General features: G+C 43.1%; 1 protein-coding gene across 1 annotated transcript in view; it reads right to left on the reverse strand.

Moving 5' to 3' along the window:
* Positions 1–16286, reverse strand: part of LOC138799971 (alpha-2-macroglobulin-like protein 1) — a 33623-nt gene that overhangs the window by 11860 nt on the left and 5477 nt on the right. The window contains exons 5-9 of the mRNA XM_069981776.1: positions 13997–14153; positions 11348–11422; positions 10742–10904; positions 9171–9361; positions 5360–5575 (exon numbers count right to left, since the gene is read on the reverse strand). Coding sequence (XP_069837877.1) covers positions 5360–5575; positions 9171–9361; positions 10742–10904; positions 11348–11422; positions 13997–14153 — 802 coding nt within the window. The remainder of the gene's footprint in view (positions 1–5359; positions 5576–9170; positions 9362–10741; positions 10905–11347; positions 11423–13996; positions 14154–16286) is intronic.

Raw genomic sequence — 16286 nt, forward strand, 5'->3', positions numbered from 1 at the left:
GCGATGGGCATGAGAAGATGCAGTGCAAGATCTAGAGCAGATCTTTAGGCGGTTTGATATGAAGGCAGATACATGCCTTAGCCCCACCAACCTCTGGCTCTCTGACCAACACCTGGGAAACCCCTTACACTCCTGTGCACACTTATTTTTGCCTTGTTCAGTAGGTAACCAGACCTACATGTAACATGCAGGGCAAATGGGTCCTTGGAATTTCCAGGAACCTTAGGGTCAATGTAAGTACTATCCCTAAGGGGGGAATCGAGGATTAGAGTTCTAAGAGAGGAGGGTGTGGAGTAGATAGATGAGAGCCAGAGGGTCAGACAGAAGGAAAACATTTAGGATAATGGGTGGGAAGCACAGGTCCAGCTGGGTGGACATGTGCCGGTGACCAACAATATCTAGATAAGACAGAATATTGTAGTGTGTGTGGCAGACCCAAGCCACATCATTATGTTACACCATTGTACCCAGTTTATATCTGTATACAAACCCCAGATCCTGCAAAAAGCCAACCTACCTCCAATGGTGGCGTATAGACCCTTTGTTCTGCAGGAATCTTCCCCTTGGTCTGCTGTCAGCTGGTAGTTACTTTGATTTAAAGTGCCCCTGACCTGATTGTAAGACCAATGCCTTTTGAAGTGGGCAGCCTAAATTCAAATAGTGTATATTGCCATATTAGTGTCTAAGTACAATGCCACGTACTCAGACAAGGAGAACAGTCCAGCTCATTGCTAGATACAGTACTGAGAGAGCTGAAGAGGTTAATGAAGGCTGCATAGTGTAGCAGCATACAATGATTTGGCACATGAGATATTTTGTTTTGTTTTATTTTGATTTGTACAAGGTCTTTCCCTTAAGCGGCTACAAAGGGAGTGTAATGTCCTCTCCTACATTATATACTGTTGTATTTCAGCCAGTTTTGCTAAGCTGATGTCCCCTTTAGAAGTATGTTATGTGTTACAAAATGTTGATCATTTTCTGTTGTCCCGACTGTGGAACATTTGCTTATTTGTGTACGCCATCTGTATTATAATTGTGACGTCTCAAAACCATGCCTTAAGCCAACACCCCTATATCCGGTTATCTAGTCCGGTGGCCATTTTAGCTCCTGGCATTGCTGTCCTCCGCCCATACTGCTTAGTGTCACTGAGGGGGCGGGCACAGGACTCTCCGATAGAGTCTAACAACTGTTTTGCACATTTATTAATGAATATTATTACCTGAAAGTTAGGAAAGTTAGACAAAGGTTTGTTGAAAGGAAAAGTATAGAGACTGTTTGAAGGAGTCGAGTCTAGTAAACCTATTGTATAAGATTGTTATACGTAAGTGTCAGTAGGAGTCAGAGGGAAAAAGCACGTTTATTAGGAATGTCAAGAGGAAAGTGATAATTGGTAAAGATCAAACGCAGAATTTTGTGCACTTATTAAGAGCCCGGAGTAGTAACTTACTACTGTAATATATATTTCTTTATATATATCGGTGTATATATGTGTACACATCTATCCTAATAAGTTCTACGCAAATTGTTTTTTTTCCTACCAAAGTTATAAGTATGTGTGTCACTGTCCAAGGTTACAGTCTGGTGCATAAGAGCACAGCGCTGATATCTTCTGTAACTGCAAGGATGTTTGAAAAATTTTTAATCTATGATTTTACTGCGTTGCCTCTTGATGTGGATTCAAATGGGGGAGGGGATAGAGGTGAATGGAAATGGGAGCAGCCCATTCCGATGGAGTAGCCAATTTTAATGTTTTAAAAAAAAATTTTAAGCACCGTACAAATTTTTTATTTTCGAATAAGGATGTTTTTATTACTTATTGTGTTTGATATTTTAAATTGTGAAAGATGAAGATGTAATTGAAAGCCCAATATTAATGAAAGTTTAAAAGTTTTCATTGTAGATTATCTCAGTCTTTTAAGAGATGGATGACACAAGACGCAAGGATATTTGGTGACCGCCATGCAGCGTGACGTTCCACTGCAGAAACCGCTCCTGCCATAAGCTGGAGGTGAGGACAATCACTGAGACATGTAGGATGGTTGAAGGTAACTGTGCAGATGTCTATATGAAGCCCACCATTATGGGTTAATTGGCAGATTAGAGATTTGTTTGGTCCCTGGGCTTACCAAAAACACTTGTAGAAAAAAAAACTGTTCAAAGAAGAAGAAAAGCTGCCATAGAGCGGCTGACGCAACGTTCACGCAGACAAACCCTGAAGCCAAAAGGGTGATGGATGATGGATAAAGCTGGTGATGCGGTGGTTTCTGTGCTCTTCCCAAGGTAACAGCGTACAAAGCGTACAAGGGAATGGGGAGATGTTTCCGGTCTCTTCCTGAGGTAACCGTACATAGTGTACAGGTGGAGGGGAGATGTGGATCTGTTTGTTTTTAAGTCTTTTCCAGAGACGATCAGCAACAAGCTGTGAGACCAGCGGATGGAGAGGAGGTACAGGGTAAAGATGGCATGCAGACAGTAAGTAACTCACTGTTTTTGCCAACCGCCTTGTATCTCACTGTAAGTTATCTGACAAAACCAGCAGAAAGAAGCCATGTGTAATGTGGTGTATAGTATCCTCACATTGGGCGGCCCAGGGGTCAACAAATATAGCAGAGAGGGTTGTGTACGGCTGTATTATCTACACCTGCCATAACCTACTGTAAGTAACACCGTAAAGTGCCTGTCTGCATAGTCTGTCATCTTCCTGCCTGTTTCAGGGAATGTAAGTGGACGTCATCCAGCTGCCACAGGTGGTCCATATAGGTATGTCCTTGTCTGTACTGGTGTCTTCTTTACAGGTCAGCCAAAGCTATGGGAGAGAACAAAGCCAATGTCTGAGGTTATACGAGTGGCCTATATATAACTGAGGCCAAGAGTCCAAGTGTCTGTAAAGAGGCCTGTAAGTCAAAAGATGGGTTTAAGGATAAAGGATCCATACCAATGCTACTATTACAAAAAGGATCATATGATATATTATTCTCATAAAAAGGCTTTGAAACCTTAGGTGATGTATCGTTTACACTTTGTTTTTATTTCTATGGTGGTTATTTTATGTGTAATATGTGATGATCTCAGGGAGACAAGAGACAATTCAGTAGGATGCAAATATTATATCGGTAATAAGCGCCCAGTTACTTCATATTATTGGTGTATGTATTATACTATATGATTATATACAGGAAGAGATGTGACCATGCGACCAGTCATTAGTCCTGTGTGATCTAATCATAAAGGTACAAAATGAAGTAAAAAGACTAAAAAGAAGTGGAAATTTTGAGAATCCGGACTAAAGATTGTGAATTCACTAATTGGTTATTATAAGTGAATCTAGAGGTTACATAGTAGGTCACATTGTGGAGATTTTATTGCATTTATCTGTTATGCTGTTTTTGGTTTATGTATCAATGAACTTTTCATTTTTGCTTTTGCCATGAGATAAGATTTGCTCACATCTAAACTTTTCTTTTTCAGAAACTTTTTAAAGTTAGTTTTTGTGACTTTCCAATTCCCACATGATGCCGAAGTGGTAGAGTCCTTATGATAGAGTCACGTCTGTTATATACAGTAATAAGACAATAAGGTTTAATTATTTTGGATATTAAAAAAATCCAGAGAGGTATTTGTCATATATACATATATTAGTTTGGGTATTGATAATAAGCTTTTATTTGTTTTGTTGTAACTAAGCTGTATATTGATGTATACTGTACAGACTCACCCATTGTTTAGTATTTTCTTTCGGTTATTGCAGATCTACCTACCTCATCTGCTGTAAGTTTGTTCCGCCATCTATAACTTTCAATAAAATGTATGGTACTATTTTTGTCTATCCTATGGTGATGCCCATAAACTAATGGGAGTCCTTCAGGGTCTCATCCAAGTGGTCTTATGCATAATACTGATCTGTTAGTCAGTAAAAGTGTTTATGTGTATTTTCTTTCGCATAAAACCTCGAAAGAGGAGAAGATCAATTCTTAGATAAAGAGTAACTAACTGTGTTTTCCCTTCCTTTTCCGGTTCTCTTGAAATCTGTGTCGCCTGGACATTTCTGGAGGTTGGATGCTGGACAAGTACTTGGAGGATGGGTTCACCCTATGGAGAAGATGTGACCCCCTGAGCAACCCGCGGCTCAGACAGTATCTTTGGAACCTCCGGCTATGTACCAACCACAGTGATTCCAGTCCAAGGCTTAACGGATGTCAAATGGGGGACTGATAAGGCCAGGATATGCGATTTTACCTACCTGCACCGTACCTATATGACTACACATATATAGGCCTCTTGCTCAGAAGCTCCAGCACATTAGAGAGTCCCTGATAGGGTTAACGTATAGTTGGAACATTTCTTACCTTGGAAAACTTCTGATATGGACACTAGAAAGAATGTTTTGTCTCAAGAACTATTTCCCTCAGAGACATGTTTATCAGCGTTCAAGGCCGTTCTCAGAGGAAAGTTGACTGTCTGTTACAGTGGGAATAATGTGAAAGTATCATTGCAAAGAATGTATTGTTCTAACCTTTTTGGCCTTTTTGAATAATAATAATGAATACTAATATAGATGCCATTGCGCATGACTGAATATCTAAATCACTAGCACCGCCTAATCTATGCCCTATTAGCATTTGTTACCACCCTATATTTTATCTATCTATAAAATGTGATGACCATAATAAAACTTGGGCCATTTTCTCCAGGCTTATAATCATGATACATTGTCTTATCTGTGTCCATGACGTATAAGTGACGAGCTGGTAACACTGCAGGTTCCAACTCTAGATATAATTTAAAAACCATCCTTTACCCCGGGTTTTTGGCTTCTCTCCATAGACAGAGGTCAACATATAAATTTAACCTTAACATGCCACAAGGAGGTAGCCGATAGAGGGGGAACCCCAGGGCTGGCTGAGATGGAGGGTGGATCGCCCCTCTGCGATCGCATCGCAGGTGGGCATTCCGTCCACTAGACAACAACAGGTGGGGCTATAGTACGGTATAAATGCAGCTGCCACAAGGAGGTAGCCGGTAGAGGGGGACCCAGGGCTGGCTGACATGGAGGGTGTGCAGCTTGCATGTTTGAAGTGCTTTGTCCGTATATTATACATGTGCGAGTACAATGAATAGAACTTTTATGGAAAAAGCATGGATTGTGCTCTTCTATGATTGCTGCTGTCTGTGTTGTGTCGGTTGTCAAGAAGTTCCAAAGAAAGACCTGAAGTACAGATTACAAACGCCCTCTGTCCTGCCCGGCCTTGGGGTTCTGCCCTTCCAGCTACCTACTTGGAGCAGTGTGCTTTGCTGATCTTGTATTTTTGCTCTCATTTTTGCTTTGATGATCTAAATATAAACCCCATAGTAAGTCACCTGAATATACACGCAGCCAGTCCCTTGAACAAGAAGACCATATTGCTCGGGAATGTCTGGCAGGGGCGCCGTCTGGAGGAGAAGAGAATTGGTTTTATCCACCTTGAACACCTTCAAAGTTTCTTCCTTCTTAGAAACCGAGACAAGTAAGGAGTCTTCAGGACTGAACTTTATCCTTGCATACTTGGCCAGAGCTTGAATTGCTACTACTGTGTCCTGTAAGAGACAGAGATAGGAAAATCAGTCCTGAAAGGAGCAAAAGACACAACAAATATGAACAACAGGCCCGGACTGGCAATCTGGCATTCCGGGCAAATGGCCGCTGGGCTGCCCAGATTGCCAGATCGGGGGGCCGCCCGGCCTGCAAAAAATGTTGTGCCAAGTTTACATAGCAGCGCCACGGCCGCGCTACTCAGAGTGTCACTAGCTGCAGCGCAGCTCCTCTCCCGGCAGCCTTCTCCTCTGCCATCTTCCTCTCCGCGCTTCCTCCTCGGTCTCTCTCCGCTGTCATCTTCCGGCGTGGCAGTGAGGTACAGACAGGCTGTCCTTCCCTGGAGGTCCCGACTCCCGTCAGCCTCTATCGTTTATCTATCAAGCGCAGGCAGAGAAGTACAGACACTCTGTCCTTCCCTGGAGGTCCCGACAGCCTCTATCGTTTATCTGTGCAACACACACATAGATGAATGATAGAGGCTGCCAGGACCTCCAGGGAAGGACAGAGTGTCTGCCTGCGCCGGATAGATAAACGATAGAGGCTGCCGGGAGTCGGGACCTCCAGGGAAGGACAGCCTGCCGGAAGATGACAGCGGAGAGAGACCGAGGAGGACGCGCGGAGAGGAAGATGGCAGAGGAGAAGGCTGCCGGGAGAGGAGCTGCTGGGGATCGGGTTACAGGTGAGTTACTGTTTTGTTATTTTTCCGGTGGGGGCACTGCGCTGCATACTGTGGGGGTGGGGCGGCAATGATGGATAGTATATGGGGCACTATTGGGGGGGGGATTGGCTACTATATGGGGCACTATTGGGGGGGATTGGCTACTATATGGGGCACTATTGGGGGGGGATTGGCTACTATATGGGGCACTATTGGGGGGGGATTTGCTACTATATGGGGCACTATTGGGGGGGATTGGCTACTATATGGGGCACTATTGGGGGGGATTGGCTTCTATATGGGGCACTAATACTATGGGGGGATGACTATATGGACACTGATACTTTTGGGGTGGATTGGCCACTATATGGATGCACTATGCAATAATACTATTGGGTGATAGACTACTATAGGGGGACTATTGGGGGGGGGGGGATTGGCCACTATATGGTGCAATAATACTATTGGGCCATTGGCTATAACGTAGGCCACTATATGGGGCAATAATACTATTGGGGGGATTGGATACTATATGAGAAATTATTGGGGGATTGGAAACTATATGGGGTAATATTGGGGGGGATTGGATACTATATGGGAAATTATTGGGGGATTGGATACTATATGGGGTACTATTGGGGGGATTGGATACTATATGGGAAATTATTGGGGGATTGGATACTATATGGGGTACTATTGGGGGGATTGGATACTATATGGGAAATTATTGGGGGATTGGCTACAACGTAGGCCACTATTGGGGGGTTTGGCTACTATATGGGACACTATCGGGTGATTGGATATTATACGGGGCACTATATGAGGGATTGGATACTAAACGGGGCACTATGTGAGGGATTGGATACTATATACGGGGCACTATGAGGTATTAGATACTATATGAGACACTAGTGGGGGAATGGCTACTATGGGGGGCACTATTGAAGGGAAAAACTTGTATATGAGGCATTACTGGGAGGAGTTAGCTACTATATTGGGTGCTAAGGAGGGGATTAAAAATCTTTATGGTGCACCATTGGGGAGTTACTACTATTTTGGACACTTATAGGATTACCTACAGCATGGGGGAAATAATGGGGTAACTACTGTACGGGGGCATTATTGGTTTACTACTGTGCAGGGGCACTATTATGGGGTAACTTCTGTATGGGGCAGTAATAAGGGGTACTGTTAAGGGAACTATTACTGCATGGGCTACCGAGGAGGGCATTATTAGCATTTGGGGCACTTCGGATGGGCAGCTTGTATAGAGGTGGGTAGGTGGTGTTATGAAAGTGCAGAGCCTAAAATGTGTGTCTGACAGATTCTGTGGAGATGAGTGGTGACCAGAAGACGTCATCATGATGTCCTGGTCCAAGTGGGGAAGACAACAAAAGAGGAAGACTCCAGTCAGAGAAGACGTCCCTTGTGAGTCACTCAATGTACTGTAACAGTGCTGTACTGTGCTCACTGTATGGAGGTATAAATGGTCTACAGAAAGGGTTTTATACACAGTATGATGGTATTAGTCATTATGTGGTGGTGATGTGTGGTCATGGCATGGCAGCATTATTTGCTCCCTTTATAGTGTTATTGGTAATATTACCTTTTGTTTTATTTAGTAAGATTATAATGGTAACATATTACTGTATGTGGTGGTAATATCTGGTAATGGTGTGGTGTTATCATTTAACACTCATATACTGTTGGTCTGTTTGTACTGGATATGGTCAGTATGATGGTACCATGTGTGGGATTATACTTGTTCATTGTATACTCCCCCCATCCTTTATGGTGCATCACCTTCTCAGTCCCTATAGTTTGGTGAGGAGGTGCACACTATAAATAATGGGAGTAGGGTGTTGGTGCACTAGAAAGAATTGGGGTTCAGGGGTGTTAAGCCATGTGGTTATTGTGTGGGGACAGGAAGTCCGGGATCTGAATTTCTTTTGGTATTTGGGATATGTTAACATGGTGGTCTGCGTTTACATGGGTATGAATTTATTAAGGGGTCTGGGATATAAATTTATTCAGATGTCTGGGGTATGATTTTTTTTTAGGGTGCTTGAGTCATAGTTTAGAGATGGGATGAGAGAAGATGAAAGTCCCTGGCTGATGGAGTCCCTCTCCGCTCTCCTGACATCTCTTAAATGAAATATCTGTGCTGCCCATGAGTCCTGGAGCATCATAAGTTAGATTAATAATTAAAAAAGCATTGTTTTATCAAGTGGGTGAGTGCCGGGATATCTCTTCTAGTTGCTGCATCTTACACACAACTCTGTGTTGTGCTTTTCCTCTATAATTCCTCCCAGAAAGGTGAGATAACAGGCCTGGTCTATATGGAGACTTTTAGAGACACAATAATATAATATAACTACACACCATGTATGCCGGGCCTGAGTGACATCTGGGTGTTACCAATCCTCTGCTCACCAGGATGGGTCTCCAAGTCTGATAATGTGAGTGGTGATAGGACGGGGTCAGTGTTTAGGAACGAGGGGAACAGGAACAACAAGTCAGAAATTTATACATAGATTTCCAGGAGGAATAACAGGGGAACAGCACAATACAGAGGCAGGAAGGAAAGATGCCCCGGAATTATTTCAGTACTATAACTTTCTTGAGGTGCTGTGTTTCTTGAAGAATGGGCTGAATAGTTTTCAGAGCAAAAATACCTTTAACTTTATTATTATGAATGACAACTGACAGGAGAGCGCACAGATCCTCAGTTATTGTTCTATATTCTGCATCTGATCGCTGCTGTACTCTCCATAGTCTGCTGGGTGATATGACTCTTCAGCACCTGCGTACACCTGGTATCTGAAAAATTTGGTGTAATGGGTGCGGGGAGATTTATATGTGGGCTGGTGTGGGGTTTGTGTGCCAGGGCTGCTTTTCAGTGCCAGTCCGGCCCTGATGAACAATGCCGGGTGCGTTACCTGTGTGGAGTAGAAACCCCCATAGGGATTCTGCTGTTTGATTAACCAGCTGACAATCCGGGAGGCTTTTAGGATATCATTGGATGATGGGGCAGTAGTCAACGCCAGCAGAACATAGGAGGATAACTCTACGTTGGCTGAGAATAGTCCACCAGAATACAGTGGAATGTACTCCCAGTACAGGTCAGCACCTGAGAGAGAAAGAAAGTCAATGTACAGCACCTTAAAGGGGAACTATTAGCAGGTGAATCTAACCTGCTGCTATGTCCCTATTGCACAGGAGACGCCAAGGAGAAATAGGTCTCCTACCTTTCTCCTCAGCGCCATTCTGGTGCAGTTAGTAGCTTGCTCTGGTACAGGCCTTCCATGTCCGTGTTCCGTGTGGAACACAGAACGTATGAATACGGCCTGAGTAGCAATGTTCACAGATTCTCAATAGCGTTTAAGGGGTATGAAGACTTTTTCAAGGCACTATAGATGTCAGTACGCCAGTACCCTCCTGCCATGTGCCCTCCATAAAACTGGTGTCTTATATAGCAGAAAGGCCTATGGGCTTCCTCAGACATCAAGGACGGGTACAACTCCCTTCTCTGCACCGGCTATTTAATGGGTGCCAACACTTTAATCAATCGGACCTCATGCAGTGTAAGGACATGTTCACAAGCTGTATGAGACCGGCCGTTCCGTGACCCGGCCTGGTCTCATTAAAGATCATCCTGGCCAGCACTGCAGTACCAGCCAGATGTTCTTTAGCCCCACTGAGTTCTGATGCAGGCGCATCCATGCACGCTCGCATCAGAACTCCCCACAGCACACTATGGAGCGTGCGGCTCCATTGCGTGGAGCATGTAAAACGCATCTTCTCGGCTTACTCTAGAGTGAGCCGAGAAGAAGCGTTTTACACGTGAAACGGCTGTCGCTGTTTAATTTTTGCGGAAAGCACCTTTTGCTGATGCCTTTTCTCTCCCAATAAAGCATCTTTTAACCGATACTGGTGAGTGCCGCCTTCACTATAATTTCTATGGCAAGATACCTCTAAAAGTAACTGGTGGGAAAACCACAACCATTTCCAACCAACCACGACTAGAGATGAGCGAACCTGGAGCATGCGCGAGTCGATCCGAACCCGAACTTCCGACATTTGATTAGCGGTGGCTGCTGAACTTGGGTAAAGCCCTAAGGCTATATGGAAAACATGGATATAGTCATCCAAGTTCAGCAGCCCCCACTAATCAAATGCCAAACGTTCGGGTTCGGATCGACTCGAACCCGAACCCGGTTCGCTCATCTCTAACCAAGACCAAAACTACAACCATCAAACATCCATTTATTCCTATGTTCCTGCATGGGGTAATGGCACAACAACCCGTCACATCATTTCCGCTACATGGAGATATATTCTAGCTATTGTGGTTTGGGGAGGACCAGTCTCTAACAGTTCTGTATGATGGGATGGGATCAGTGACGTCTCCCTATAGAGCCAGTCATGCTGGGGCTGCTATCATCCACCATCAGCTTGTCGTTTCTGATAATCGGTACCACCTTTTGCCCACGGATCCTGATTATATTACCTGAGGACTTGGAAACCTTCATCAGTTTGTCCATCAGTATCGCTTTGCTTTTTAAATCCTTGGCCAAGGCAAAGGTGTACGCTAGTAGTGCCATAGTGTAGGGATTGGAAGACAGAAAAATTTTGGGTTTCAGACAGGAGAGAGCGCGAAGCAGCACAGGATCCTGGGAGATTTTAGAGATGATATTATTACTTTATAATGCTTTATACTGCCGATCTGTTAGGTCAGGTTGGCTGCTGTATACAGTATATGTGATGGCAGCAGAGTGTCGGCCATAACTGCCTAGTGTCAGGCATGGTAAATATATGCAGGTAGTTTGAGTAACGTGCATTAATAATTAAAGGGGTTGTCCAGGATGAGAAAAAGTACAGCTACTTTCTTTAAAAAAACAGCACCACCCCTGTCCTCTGGTTGTGTGTGGTATTACAATTCAGCTCCATTCACTTAAATGGAACTGAGCTGCAAAACCCCACACCCAAACTAAGGACAGGACAGGAGCTGCCACTAAAGGATACCTGTAATGTTCTTATAAGCCTGGATAAGCCCTTCAATGTGAGTAACATTTATTGATCTTTACCAACAACCTATTTTCAGCTCCTTACTCACATTTAGTCGGGTCCCGGCTTCCAGAAGGGCGGCTGTGATGTAAGCGCTGAGTGAGACATCATCTTCTACTCTGCCCTGAGAAACATAAGTAATTCATACACTTATAGATGAAGACACTATATAGTCTTTTAGGAGGGATGGTATTATTATAAGTAGAGAGAGTACTGTAATTATATTCTTGTATATAGGAGCAGTATTATAGTAGTTATATTCTTGTATATAGGGGGCAGTATTATAGTAGTTATATTCTTGTATATAGGAGCAGTATTATAGTAGTTATATTCCTGTATATAGGGAGCAGTATTATAGTAATTATATTCTTGTATATAGGAGCAGTATTATAGTAGTTATATTCCTGTATATAGGGGCAGTATTATAGTAGTTATATTCTTGTATATAGGAGCAGTATTATAGTAGTTATATTCTTGTACATAGGAGGCAGTAATATAGGATATTTAAAATGAAATGAACCATTGCCTCCTCTGAGAATCTGTAGTCAAGAAGAGTGATGTCACTCAGGACTGCATCTATCCAGTACAGAACTTTTGTGCTAATATATGGTGTTACTGTTCGGGACACCAGGCTAGCTGGAAAACTAACTGGAAAACTTTTTTGCTGTATGGTGTGACCCGTGATAAACAATCTTGAATTACACCGTGATCTCCGCATAATGCGAACCCACTTGGTATGGAATCCAGGTAGGCGTCTGTTTCTGACGTTATTGTATAGCGCACATGTTATAGACACACGTGTTTCACATTATTGAAGTTACGCTATAGGACCCAGGAGTATACATATGTAGATACTAGATATAACATGGTGCCTTATATAGTATACCACAATACCATCTGATATTTTTATGGTCCATTGCCTTTTCTATATGCTAAGCAATATGTAGGCGTATCATAGTGGATACATTGTAGTATCTCTGGATGTGATATAACATACAAAGCTGAGCTGGGAGTGAGGGCAGAGAGAGGTGGTGTGTGCTCAAGTCTGGAGTACACCTATGTGATCTGTCTAGGAGGACTGGTTGGACTGTGTTCAGACACATGGACTGTGTACAAGGCAGCTGCTGCTGTGAGGTCTGAACCAACACTTAGAACTTCTGTTACTGCTTTAACCCCTTAAGGTCAAAGCCAATTTTCGTTTTTGCGCTTTTGCTTATTCCATTTTAAGTTTAAAAGTCCATAGCGCTTGCATTTTTTCACCTAGAGACTTATATGAGCGCTTATTTTTTGCGAAACCAATTGTACTTTGCAATGACAGGCATTATTTTTCCATAACATATGCTGCGAAACCGGGAAAAAATCATTTGCGCTGTCAAATTGAAAAAAAAACTAATTTGTTTTGATTTCGGGGAGTTTTGCATTTACGCCGTTCGTCCCATGGTAAAACTGACTTGTTATGCATGTTCCTCAAGTCGTTACGATTACTATGATATATAACATGTATAACTTATATTGTATCGGATGACCTGTAAAAAATTCAAACCCTTGTTAACAAATATACGTTCCTTAAAATCGCTCCATTCCCAGGCTTATAGCGCTTTTATCCTTTGGTCTATGGGGCTGTGTGAGGTGTCAGTTTTTGCGCCATGATGTGTTCTTTCTATCGGTACCTTGATTGCGCATATACGACTTTTTGATCACTTTTTATTACATTTTTTCTGGATTTGATGCGACCAAAAATGCGCAATTTTGCACTTTGGAATTTTTTTGCGCTGACGCCGTTTACCGTGCGAGATCCGGAATGTGATTAATTAATAGTTCGGGCGATTACGTGTGCGGCGATACTAAATATGTTTATTTATTTGTTTATTTATTAATTTATATTTATAAAATGGGAAAAGGGGGGTGATTTGGACTTTTATTAGGGGATGGGATTTTTTATTAATAAAAACACTTTTTTACTTTTTTTTTTTACTGTAACTAGAAGCCCCCCTGGGGGGCTTGTATATACATAGCACTGATCTCTCATAGAGATCAATGCTGTGTATATACACAGCAAAGATCGATTAGATCGGTCATAGATTACTATGGCCTGCTGCAGGCCATAGCAATCTATTGCCGAGCCGGGATCAGCGTCATTCCGACGCAGAGGCCCGGCACGGGCAGAAGAACGGATCTCCCCCCCGCGATGCGATCCGACCCACTAGACACCAGGGATAGTGTGCATAAAGCACTTCAATGCAGCTGTCAGGTTTGACAGCTGCATTGAAGTGCTTAATTAGCCGGTGCGGCAACGGGACCCGCGCCGGCTAACAGAGGCACTGCCCGGCTGCACGTGTCAGCCGGGATCAGCGCCGTTCAGAGCGGGGTCCCGGCGGGACCCCGCTCTGAACACCCCCCGCGGCACCATGACGTATCAGATACGTCATGGGTCGCTAAGGGGTTAAAGGCCAAGCTGGAACTGCACTTATGTGTGATGGCAGCATGAAGGTAATGCTGGATTTTTGTTCCATTTGTTTTTGTGGTGTGAATAAACACTAAGATTTGAACTGTGAATTGCCTATTTTCCTCTGTCTGCTACCGCTACCTAGCTATACCTGAGCAACTCCCCTACAATATATATATATAATTTTTTTTAAGAGCCTGACAACTACTGCATTACATGATGAGAAGCTCATATCCTTTATTTCTTTGTTACCTTCATGACTGTTTGAAACAATTGCCCCCGGCGGATGAAGCAACCGTCTCTTTTCTGCTGTTTTTTCAGCCAGCTCATTCCCTGTTTCAAGACGTCCTCATCAATAAATGCATAGCCTCTAGCCCAATAAAAACACTTCATCACGAAGGCAGTGAGCCTGTGGACATAGAGTAGGATGTAAAGTATGGCAAACCATAGGATAATACAGAGATGGAATACAAGACAATGTGTTACCTCAGCCTAACAGTCATCTTAGAGTCTTTTTACACCTACAGATAAATCGCTTAGGCACTCAGTCGGCGAATGACAAGTGATGATTTTTTTCCTTAAACGTTAGCCATTTGGACGAGGATGTAAATCGCTATGAAACGTCATTAATGTGAATATATAGTGTGAATTATCATAATTTCCTTTGTACCAGGAAGTGGTGTATTCTTTCCAGCCTGAAGAGCAGGAATGCAGAGGTTTTCTATGGGGACTTGCTGCTGCTCTGGACAGTTCCTTACATGGGCAGAGGTGGCAGCAGAGAGCACAGTGTCAGACTGGAGAGAATACACCACTTCATGCAGGACATACAACAGCTGATAAGTACTGGAACACTGGAGATTTTTAAATAGAAGTAAATTACAAATCTATTTAATTTCTGAAACCACTTAGATAGATATATAGATATACTGGGAAATTTTTCTAATAAATGTAAATTACACATCTCTGGCACCAGCTGATTTGAAAATTTTGGTGAGCTACCCCTTTAAATATTAGGCAATGGTCTCGATAGGGAAAAGGAGCCTCAGTACATGACTGAGGATTCAAGTCAGAAAACTTCCCCTGAAGGAAAACTGACCCATCTATAGACAGATGATTTAGGTTTCTTGCCACGTTACAAACCAAGGAGTTGGCTGGCTGCAAAGAAAGGGACAAGGGTCCCAAAGCATCTGTCTACAGATGGGTCACTACTTCTTCTTTGATATTGTTCTAGCTTGGCTTATCGAATCCCTAGTCATGTCATGAGAATACCCAATAAATAGAAGGGAAAGCTACCTCGAAAAGGTGAGAATACAAGAGAGTCGCTTTGCCTGGTTTCTTTCCACAATGTGTAGGTTGTCAGACTGGGAGAGGAGACTAAATTTAATGTCAGGGTCCTACTCGAAATGAAGCCACCTCTTTGTAGTAGATCAGGGACATCATTTGAGCAAATAGTTTGCAAATAGCCTTACATCTATATTAGAGATGAGCGAAAACAATTCGATTGAGATGGTATTCGATCGAATATTGCGGTATTCGAAAGATTCAAATACAATCGAGTAGTGTGACGAATACGCAGGAAACATTCGAAAGCCCTCCCATCGCACTTGTCGCTTTTTTTAATCCAATCACCATGCAGGGAGGCCGTGAGGGACCCTGGGAGTACGCACGCAGAACGAAAACGGCGTCTACCCTCATTGGATGGCTGAACCACATGACCTCGAATATTTAATAATTGACTAATGCCCCTCGACCGCAGATGAGCTTTCAACCTAGCCAGGGAAAGATCTTGGAGCAGGGAGAGATAGGTTTTAGTAGCGTTTTGGTTAGGCAGGATTACTACAGAACCCAGAAGTCCTTTTCAGGGCTAAGATCCAGCGAAAAAGTCATCTCTGGAGTCTGCATCCAAAGCTTCTCAGTGCTAAGAAATAGATGATATAACAGCAGCAGCAGGTGGATTCATTCCAGTACCCTGTGTGTACAAGTGACTTATAGTGTCCCTGGTTTAGCCCACTAAGGACACGTAAACGTTATACATATTGTGCCAGTTGCCCAGTAAAAGGCAAGTGATACCTATTGTGCCAGTTGCCCAGCAAAAGGCACATGTAGCTATTGTTCCAGTAGCCTAGTAAAAGCCTAGTAACGCTTCGCAAGAAATACGAAGGAAATGTGTGAACATTGCCAAAAACATTTGTAAAGAGTTCGCAAATATTTTTCATTCGCAACTGTGAAGGGTGGCACATTATACTGCGATTTTGGGGTGTTGGGTTCACCCAGGCTTGCTCCCCCTGATGTCACAGTGTCATTCCGGAGGTGTTGGCATTGTTTAGGGAGGTTTCATGGGGGACTTGGTGACCTCCAAATGGTTGAATTTGGATTTCCAAGTGCCAAGAATTTTTTTCCAATAGACTATAATGGGATTGAATATTCGTTCGAATAGTCGAATCTCGGTGCCTATTCTTTTCGAATTCTCGAAAGTCTAATATTTCACTACTCGCTTATCTCTAATCTATATGTTTATTTACTATAGTTATTATGCAATTTG

This window comes from Dendropsophus ebraccatus, chromosome 8 (genome assembly GCF_027789765.1).
Source record: "Dendropsophus ebraccatus isolate aDenEbr1 chromosome 8, aDenEbr1.pat, whole genome shotgun sequence".
In the NCBI taxonomy this organism is placed as follows: Eukaryota; Metazoa; Chordata; class Amphibia; order Anura; family Hylidae; genus Dendropsophus; species Dendropsophus ebraccatus.